Genomic DNA, 10,839 nt, shown 5'->3' with positions numbered 1-10,839 from the left:
GTGGTTCTCACATTCTTGTTCGTCCGAGACGTCCGCGACTTTGTCAAGTCAAAATATGATTCGCATTCATTGCTGCTGCATAAGTCTATTTGCCAGTGTCTCTATTGCACTCTAGATCCGCTTCTCGTATCAAAAGGCCGTTAGGAGCAAATTGTGCACTGCGGCCGTTAAAACTAGACACCAGTTCGATGATGTCTTCAGGCCCAAGTGCAACTAGGCTAATTAGTAGTTGGGTAATTACAGCGTTGCCCAAATTTCCTGATATCTCATCATTCCTTCTCGGGTGAGAACAAGACAATTACCGTCTCCTGTCATACGGAGAGGGTGGTCCAGGCGGCCCATCGTATCCCGAACGTGTCCGAGGCCTGGAAGGCCGTGGCGGCTCGAGTATCGGCGGGGGATACTCCCGAGGAGACACCTGGACAACTCTGGTGAACTGTCCCTGCCTCCACCCATCGCCAGTGTAACGCAACTCGGGCCCGGCTCGGGATGGAGGGCGGCCCTGCCTCACCTCCGACACGTGAACCCTCGGATCCCTCTCATCCGGCCGGCGCTGCGACTTTGGCCCAGTCGTGGAGTCGCTCGACTCCGATGACTCGTAGACATTATAGTTCTCCGCCGCGGGCCTCCTTCGCATGCCGAGCGGGACAGGGCCCCGGCTGCCAGCCCTGCCCGATGTAGTCGCTCCGCCTCCTCCTCCTCCTCCTCCTCCGCCATCCAGCCGCGGGCTCGCGATCTCCTCTGGTCCATCCCCGCCGTCACGCAGCTGCTTCAGCATCATGCGCATGCACGTGACCTCCCGCTCCATCCTGCGCAGCATCACCCGCTGCACCTCGTCCGCCAGCTTGACCACGTCGGACTTGCTCTGCCACCATATGAAGCGGTGGGAAAAGTCGCACCGGTACACCGCCGACCAGTCCGCGAATCCCCCGGACTCCCCGTGCATCTCGACGTCCTCCCGCGGCGCCTTCTCGTCGGCAAACTCCCTCTCCACCCACGCGTCGTTGTTCCGCAGCGCCTCGGCCCTCGGCCCGCTCGACACGAGGAACGGCCGCTCCAGGCTCTTGAACTGCCTCCACAGGTCCCGGACGGTCTGGTAGTGCAGGCCGAGCGTCTGCTCCGAGTAACTAAGAGCATACGTGTAGCCGCCCTGCCCGCGGAGGTTCCCGCTGCTTGCCCGCGGGCTGAGCCCGTTGCGGCTCGAGCTGCGCGCCCGTCCGGCGTGGGCTGGGTGCAGGGGGCGCTGGCTGCGCATCTGGGCCTTCCTGTTGCGCAGCTCGCGTGTCTGTTGCCGGAGGGCCTCGCGTTCCTCCATCAGTTGTGCCCGGAGGTTCCCCAAGGCATCTCGGATCTCGACCGGTGCGCTGCGGATGGTGCCTAGGAAGTTGGCGTACAGGGCGAGAAGGTTGAGAACTGTGATTATGAAGGATATTATCCCTATTACGAAGGATATGTATGAGAGGGTTGGTGGGAACGACGTTGGTCCGGATGAGTTGTCCATGGTTGGTTGTATTCGATGCTACCCCCGGCCGCTTGGGCTTCTGTGATGGTTGCCCGAGGAAGGGTTTGATATACGGAAAGAGTGACACTCGAAAAGCTCGTAGAGAAATTCCAACGGGCTTACACGTCCCTTACTCTCGTCCTTCGCTTGTGTTTCTGCTGATTGTTCCCCATCCAACGTCCGGTGATGTTGGTGAGGAGGTCCTGCCACCAGTCTCGCCAGTGCGGTGCGGATGGCACTCTGACCTAGCAAAGACGGGCGACCCGCTTCCGGGCAGTAGTTGGTATTATTGTTATGATGACGTTGGGCTGTTAGTCGCGATACTAATAATGTGTCATGAGACAGGACAGGGCACTAACCATGCGAGGTGCATGGAACCGGGGTCAAGATCTTAGGGGACCTAAGCCCAACCGTCCCTGAGATGTGCCAAAACGCTGGCTCCCGGTGCGAGATCTGTCGGCAGCAGCAAGGGGGCCAAGCTGGCAGCAGGCGAAATTCGAGACTCCCAAGGAGGGCCTGAGGCCCGGTACTGGGCAGCGAGGTGGGACAGCTCGGAAGTGAAGCATGAATGTTATTACTCCCGAGAGGAGCTGAGATCGTGGCTTGGCGCTGGGAATCGGCCCAATTCATGCGCGCCGCCTGAAAGCTTGCTGCTATGGTGGTGCAGATACGGCCTGATAAGGGCCACAGCACACCCTGACCAGGCATGATGCTGGTCTCCCGAACCGAGAGTTTGGTCGACCTGGGAACCGACTCGGTAGCGTCAGATTGTTATGACAACAAATGCCTCGACTTGATGCGGCCCACGCACGTCAAAAGCCGATGATGGTTTTGAGTTTATGGACACGAGGAAGCGCGGAATGCGGAGTAGTATCTTAGTATCCTGCCCAGAACGCACGTGCAGTGGCGATGTCATGTGTTGTGGACTGAGAATGGACTTGTATGGAGAAGATGCTGCCGGGTAAATTGAACGCGGTACGCATTGCCCTGAAACTTAGAATTTGCTCTTTGATCCACTGACGGATAATTCGATAAGAACTTGTCAAAATACTATAAGGGGTGAAATCATGCATTTTTCAAACACGACAGCAGTCTACAGTGTCTATACTGAACCGTGAATTGATATCTCATATCAAATAATGCTGGACAGAGTCTGAGTTGTGCTGCAAAAAGGCAAACCCCCATTTGAAGCAAATTTGCAAGGCATTCTGTTTGCAGTTGAACACATGTTCAACCACAATACCAACTACTTTCTAAATCGGGGTCCGCAGATCCAGCTATGAAGACTGCCTTCTTTGGCCAAGCACAAATCGGTCTTTGTCGAAGAACCTCTCCGGAGGTATAGACCGTTCCGTTGCCTCGCTTCCACATTGTGGCCACGACGCTGTCGACCGCGACATCTTGCTCGACCCAGTTCATCAGAGCAGCAAATGCGTCGTACCGAGAATTGTTCTCAAAGCCAGGCACCGACCAACCGTTGCCAAATCCGAAGTCCTGGAGATATCCTGCCTGTGCTCCCCCGGCAAACATCCAAGGCGCGTCGACGGTGGTTCTACTTGGCGCAAAGGCCAGAGGCGATGGCGTGTCCCACTACGCCACTATCAATCTCGGCATCTCGACGGGCAGGAGAGGGGGTTACTTACGCAATGTTGCATCCCAGGGACAGCGAAGAAGCGAAAGAAATTCGTGACGTCCACTCCAGACAAGGCGCTCTGGGTGCGGTTGTAATACAGCTCCGAGGACTTGAAGGGGATGACACCATCCGCCATCCCGTGATACATGAAGATCTTGGGATACAAACCCTTGCTGTTGGTTCTCAGCTCAAACCTGTCTGCAGTCGCAACGCCGTTCTCCCGTGCTCGCGAGTGCTGCACAGTCGATGTTGGCAAGTACGACCCTCGCTATTAGGAGGCTACTTTAGTTATCCCCTACGGGGCACGTAGCCTCTCAGAACTTAGACAGAACAACACCAATACACGATTGCTTCCCATACGATTATCATACGTACGAGAGACCTATCAACACTAATTAGTAGTCGTAGGTACCATAGATCAACAAGGTAGAAGAGGCAACCCTATAAGGATTTCCCTAACCTAAAAATTACATCTTCCTCGTTAGCAAGCGCTATATAGTAACAACTGCTTCTTTAAGCCTCCCTATATCATTAAACTTCTTAAGTAGATATTGCAAAGATTAAATAAATTAAGTGGCATTCCCTGTAATATTTATACGCATATTTATTGCTATTTAAGAGATATGCATTTATTATGCATAAGACTTTATTAAAAATAAACTTATTATAAACTTATCTTTAACTCCTTTTTAAAACTTAGCAAAACTTAATAAAGCTTTATTTTATTAAATAAATAAAGCTTATAACTATTATAATTATTAAATAAATAAAGCTTGCAATTATTATAATTATTAAAGCTAACGCAATGCTATATTATAAATAAGCATAAGTTATACATTATACTTTTAATTAATATAAAAAGACTTAATAATAAGAAAAAGCCTTAGCTTTTAAGGCCTAAAAAAATTAATAACTTCTTCCTTTTAATAACCATAACTTACTCCCTATTAAACTATTATTATTAACTTACTTTTAAATATTACTTATTTTATTAACATTTCTTTATTTTATTAATTTCATTCCTTACAATATTTACTATAAAAACCTATAAGAATGGCTAATAACGCTAAGAAGCTACCAGCTCTTATTAAAAAGTATATAATTAATAAAATGCTTGCTTAAACTTTAATTAACTTAGCCTATTATAAATATATTAACTTAAAACTATAGTTTATAGCTCTTATATAAGGAGCATTAATAAAATACTTAATTACTTACTTAATAAGTACTTTAGCAAGCTATATATAATAAAACCTTTATAATAATAACCTTTTTATTACTTATTATAAGAATTACATAGCATAAACATAAGCAATGTTTAAAGTACTATTAAATCCTTGCTAATAATACCTAAAAGTTTTCCTTTAAATATAAGATATTTATATAAAATATAATAATTAATTTATAATATTATAATTAGTTATTATAGCTTAAGCTAAGGAAAGATTAAAATAAATTAATAATAAGCTTTATAATACTCCATTAGCTTTAAAATTAAGCATAAATAAATATTATATATAACTTTAAAAATAGTAATTATAAGCATAACCTTTATAAAAACCATAAGCAGGCTTTAAATAATAATAATTACTAAAAGGGCAATCCCTAGGATAATATTTATTACTACTATCAGCTTTAAGCGCATAATTATAAAACTTAAACTTAATAATATAATTTATTAAAAACTAATATAATTAGCAAAGCTTATTATTATTAGCGGAAAGATAAAAATAAAGCTTATATTAAAGATATATACCATACTTAGCATAACCTTAGGCTATCTTAAAAATACCTTTACTAAATAAAAAGTATAACTCATATAAAACTCTTTCCTTATAGCATATTTTTAATAAATGCTTAAATTTAATAAAGTTAGCATAGTTTATAAAAACCTTTAATAACTCTTATAAGTATACTAAGAACTTATATAATTTATTAAATAATAAGATAAAGATATTTTTTAATATCTATTATTATATTAAAATTTAGCTAAATTAATTCCATGCAGTTTTTCTTTAAATGCTTAAAGACTAAGCTAAGGCTTATTACCTTTATTTTATAAATTAAACTAATATATTTATAATAATATACCTTAAAATTAAAATGCATTTTAATATAAACCTTAATTATTAACATTATTATATAAATTAAATAATAATAATATTTATAAAAATAAAAGCATAAAACTTAAATAAAGACTTATATAAGGTTTTATATTTAATGCTTAATAAGCTACAACTTTACTAATGAGCATTAAGCTAAAACTATGCCAAAAAGGATAACTTAAGAATAATGATAATTAAAGCTTATAAAGGAATTCCTAAGCTAAAAATAGCTCTTTTTAAGCTAGCTTAACTATATAAAGAATTATTTTTAAACCTAAAATTTATAATAAAAACATAACTTAACTATATAATTATAATTTATATTATAAATAAAGTTTTAAATTAATATTATATTAATTATAAATATAATGATTAAAAGCTAAGAAAAGGATAATAATTGCAGTCTTAGGCATTTTAAGAAAATTAAAGATTTAGTTAATTAAACTTAAGCTATTTAAGCTTTGGGTAGCCAAAATCTTATAGCATTAGCCATAAAGCTTAAAATAATAACGCTTATAAAGAAAAAAGAAGAGGATAACCTTAAAAAAAAAGATATTATATTTATAAAAAAAAAAAATGCTAATTAATTAAACATTTAGCTAATAAGCAATATTTAGCAAGAAAAAGCTACTTAATATAATATAAATATAAAGGTTATAATAATAACTTTAATACTTTTTTAAATAAATTTAAAAGATATAAGATAAATAATAAAGATAAATTTTATAAATATAAAGATAAATAAGATTAAAATAATAATTATAATAGCAATACCTATATTATAAAGGTAAGACTTAATAAAAAGGTTTATTATATAAATATTAATTTCTTAGCTAATAAAGTGTTTATATATTAAATCACAGGAAATAATATCTTTTAAATAAAGATAATTATTATAGCTAGCTAATTTATCTTAAAGAATAAATATAATTAAACTTATTTTTAAGGAATTCTACCAAATATTAAAGCATTATTAATATTTATAGCTGAATATAAGCAATTTCTTACACTATAATAAAAAGACTTAAAATATTAAATTAATTTAATTACCGCAAAAAAAGCTAAAGTTAAATTTAATAATAAAATAATTATTAATTTACTTAATATAATAAAAGTTTCTATCTTAATTAATTATATTAACTTTTATATTATTTAAGCATAAACCCCATTCCTACTTTACTTAGTAAATATAAATAAGCTTTAAGTATATTATAATAATATTATAAATAAAATAGTTTCCTTTAATAATGCAATTATTATATTAATACTTAAAAAATAAAGCTACCTATAGTTTTTCCTAAACTAAATTATTAATGCTATATATTTCCTCTTAAAGATAAAAATAAGGAAACTTTATTATTGCTTTAAATACCCATTAATAAATTAATTATGCTAAATGCTTAAAAAAGCTGGTAATTTAAATATTAATAAATAAGCAATAGCAAAAATTAAAAAAATATATTATTATTATTAAATAAATAAACCTATACTTAAGCATTTTAAGTTTATATTATATAATAATTATAAATTTAACTATAAAATCTTAATTAATGTAATATATTTAAGCAAATATTTAATCCTTTATATTATAAACTAAGCTATTGCTTTTTAAGAAATAAAATTCTTAAAATCTATATTTGCAAAGATTGCATAGCAAACACTACAAATACTTTAAATTAATATATATTAAGAATTACTAAATGTCATTAAATATAATGCAAAAATAAACTTTGCATTCTTGGAATTCTATTTAAAGGCATGAATAATGGGAATTAAATGCAAATAAGTCTTTATAAAAGCATATTAATTTATTAAAAAAGTTAAGAAATATTATTAAGCCCTTAAATAAGCATATAAAATCCTATATACTAAATTGTATAATAGCATAAATAATAATACTATCTTATAAATAGCTATAAAAGCTATTAATGATATTACTAAATTAAATAAATTAATCTTTATGCTCTTAGTTTTCAGCGTTTACCCATAAGTATTATATAAGTTATTACTATTATTATTAATATAAAAGCAAGCAAAAGCTATTTTAAAGGTTATAAAGATGCTATAAAAAACTATAGCTAAATAGTAAGTATAAAATGCATTAAATACTAAAGTTAAACCTATCTTTAATATAAAATACTTGCTATAATATAAAGTTTGCATATAAAAAGAGAGAAAAGGATAAAAGGGTTTATATAAGGTTATTATCATAAATAGCTATAATATAACCTTAAACATACTAAATAAAGCCGCAATATTTAGGTTAATAATTATTTAACCATATTATTGAAATAATAATAAGGAAATGCAACCCTTATAAGCAAAAGATTTAGCCATAAAACCTTAAATGCAACTTATTATATAACTATTATTATTAAAAATAAAAGACTGCATTATTATATTATATATTTTAAAAAAAGAAAATAAAAACTATAATTTAGCAATTAAACTAAGATAAGATAAAGTTATTATAATACTAGGCTTACTATTTAAAGAATTTAATAAAATGGAAATTAATAACCTTATTACTAAAGGTATTTTTTAAATTAAAAAATAATTAGCAAAGTAATATAATAAATATCATTTCTTTAAGTTTTATATAATATAGGAAGTAAAAGGTAAAATCATAAAACTTTATAAGAAATCCCAATTTATTATTTAAGGTTATAATAATAATAAAAAGGAATTAATCTTAATGCAAAGCTTAATTATTTAAAGAATAAGCTAATAAATAATCCTTACACTTACTCCCTTATTAATTTAAGAAAAAGGCATGGTTTTTATACTTTAAAATATTACTTAAGCTTACCCTTAAATAAAGTTAAAATTATATAAGATAATCCTTATAAAGCTATTAAAGGAATTAAGGAATAAATACCCTTTAGGCATAATTATTTATATTATTTAACTTTTATATAACATAACAAAATTTAGCATTTATTAATTTAATATATATTAAAGATATTATTAATAAAAGCTTAAAATAAATTATTTTATATATAATTCTTACTTAATAATTATAAAGCTTGCATAATTCTTTAAGATAATAAGCATATAAATAAATAATATATTAATTTTATTTATATTAAAATTTTAAGATAAGGAGGAAATTAAAATAAAAGCTGTGAAATTATAAGGAAAATTAAAATAAGAGCTAATGCTTAGAAACTTAATGAATTATAATAAAGCTTGCATAACTATAAATATTATTAGCTTAATTACTATTTAATAAAAGGGATAGGCTAATAAACTTATCCTTATTAATGCAATAATTAAAAATACTCCTTAAAAATACCTTAAATAAAGAGCTTGCAAAGCATATATAGCTTTAATTTACTAATTAAAAGCTTTATATAATCTTTTAATAGCTATATAAATGCAAAACTTAAAGGCAGGAAATTATAAAAGCCTAAATATGCAATTATTATAGCAAATAAATAACATTATATAAGGAATTAAATATATATTCCTTAATCTTAAAATAGCAAAACTTTTTATATTTATAAATGAATTATTTATAAATAACTAGGACTTAATATCTTAACTTAAATATATTATTATCCTTATAAATAAAACTTATAAAGAAATTAAAAGATTTATAATAATAAGCAATATTTTCCATTAATTATTAATAAAGTATAAACATATTACCCAAAGCATATTAATAAGTAAAATTTATAACATAATAAATAAAGTAAATATTAAAATCTTTTTAGCTATAATAATTAAAATAGCCATAAGATAACTTTTATTATTAAATATACCCTTAATTATTTATATGGATTTATATAACTTATATAAATGCCTTATAAAGCTGGAAATAATAAAGAAAAAGCGCCTTATAATTAATATTATATTATTATAAGAATTATATAAAATAAGAGAAATTATTAAAGTAAGGTAAATAAATAAGAAAGATAATTCTATTAATATAATGATAAAATTAACTTTAAATATTATATTATAAAAGCTTATTAATAATAATAAGCTTTATATATAGGTAGATAGATTGATTAAAAAACTTAAAGTAGCCCCTTTTTGCTAAGGAAGGAGCAATTTACCGCTGGCATCTTTTTCTTTTAATCTTGCTACCGCTAGCTGCAAAACCTTATACCTCCTAAACTTAAAACCTTTAATATAAACTTTAATCTTTTATACTTTAACTAATACCTTTTTAATACCTTATTATATATAAGGATAACCTTATAATTATTAATATTATTAATAATTATTATTTTAAAGTTAATTTTATTATTATTATTATCTTTTATTATTATTTATTAGCAATAATATTAAAATTAACTTTTATTAAATTTATTTATAATTTATTAACTTTTCTTATAATTAAAGAATAAATTAATGATTATTATATAATAATTGCAAAGTTTTGCATTATAAATATTTATTTTAATTATTAAATTCCTATAAAATCTTTTCCTTCTTATTATAATGAAAAACATTAATAATAACTTATAAGGATTATTTAATACTTTTATTAATATATTTTATAAGGATAATAATAGTAAGTAGAATTATTTAGTAAATATTATATTTATTACCCATGCTAAAGATATAATTAATATAATTATTGCTATAATTGCTATTAATATAATTAATATTAAAGGTAGCCTTATTGCAACCCTTAATTAAAATTAGGATTCCCTTGTAAATATTGTAATTATAACCTTAATTAATAAAATAAATATTGTAATTATATTCTTATTAAGCAATAAAATAAAGATTAGAATTATTATTAAGGTTGTAAAAAGGGTTAAAATTGCCTTAATTAATAAAGATAAAGATGAGCTTATTAATCTTATTAGCTCTTATGGCAAGGTTGTTGCTAATAATGCTTATTTAATAAATGTTAATAAAGATGTTAATAATAATAACTTTTATTTACTTGCTTATTTAATAAATATTAATAAAGATATTAATAATAACAATTCTTATTTACTTAATATTAATAGTAATTTAATTATTATTAATAATAAAGATAATTAAAACTAAGCTAATAAGACTTTAATAAAGATTGTAAAAACCGCCTTTAAATTTACTTTTATATTAAGCATTAAAAAGAGCAAGCTACTTATTAAGATAAACTCTTAAGGAATTATTAAAATTAATAAGCTAAAGGCTATAGCTATAACTTAAGCTAAGATACTTTTCTTAAATAATGCTATTATAATAATTATTATTTAAATTATTAATAACTTTTAATATTAAGATAAGCAAATATTATTTAATAATATAGTTAAAAAGCTATGCATTTATATTAAAAGTATTAAAACTCTTAATGCAAGATTATATAATATCTTTAATAATAAGAATTACTAAGGCAATTATTATTTTAAATGCTAAATCATTATAATTTCCATAATAAATAACTTAATAAGGGTTTTAATCTTAAGTATCTTTTATATATATTAAATTAAAAAAATTTAGCTATTAAAGAACTAAATTGCTATATTAACTTAGCTTTAAAACTTTTTATATTAAATTATTAATAAATATATATAAGGCTTATATATAAAGGGACTTATTAAGAAATATGCGCCATTGCTTAAGCAATTTAAGTAAAAGATAATTATTAAGGAAAT

The 10,839-nt window shown here is 30.2% G+C and overlaps 2 protein-coding genes across 2 annotated transcripts; both read right to left on the bottom strand.

Moving 5' to 3' along the window:
- Positions 1–298: 298 nt before the first annotated feature.
- INS49_014186 (uncharacterized protein) lies at positions 299–1,501 on the bottom strand (the record flags this gene model as incomplete). Its single annotated transcript, XM_043174877.1, has 1 exon — positions 299–1,501. One exon carries the CDS (start codon positions 1,499–1,501, stop codon positions 299–301), a length of 1,203 nt encoding a protein of 400 aa, XP_043021822.1.
- A 1,230-nt stretch (positions 1,502–2,731) lies between these two features.
- On the bottom strand, positions 2,732–3,270 carry INS49_014185 (uncharacterized protein; the record flags this gene model as incomplete). The annotated part of the gene is made up of 2 exons (XM_043174876.1): positions 2,732–3,091; positions 3,145–3,270. The coding sequence occupies 2 exons, from the start codon at positions 3,268–3,270 to the stop codon at positions 2,732–2,734; spliced, it is 486 nt and encodes a 161-aa protein (XP_043021821.1).
- Between the last annotated feature and the right edge of the window lie 7,569 nt (positions 3,271–10,839).

This window comes from Diaporthe citri (genome assembly GCF_014595645.1).
Source record: "Diaporthe citri strain NFHF-8-4 chromosome Unknown scaffold_7, whole genome shotgun sequence".
In the NCBI taxonomy this organism is placed as follows: domain Eukaryota; kingdom Fungi; phylum Ascomycota; class Sordariomycetes; order Diaporthales; family Diaporthaceae; genus Diaporthe; species Diaporthe citri.
The sequence above is the reverse complement of the archived record's forward strand: the minus strand, read 5'-3'. Positions and strand labels throughout refer to the sequence as shown.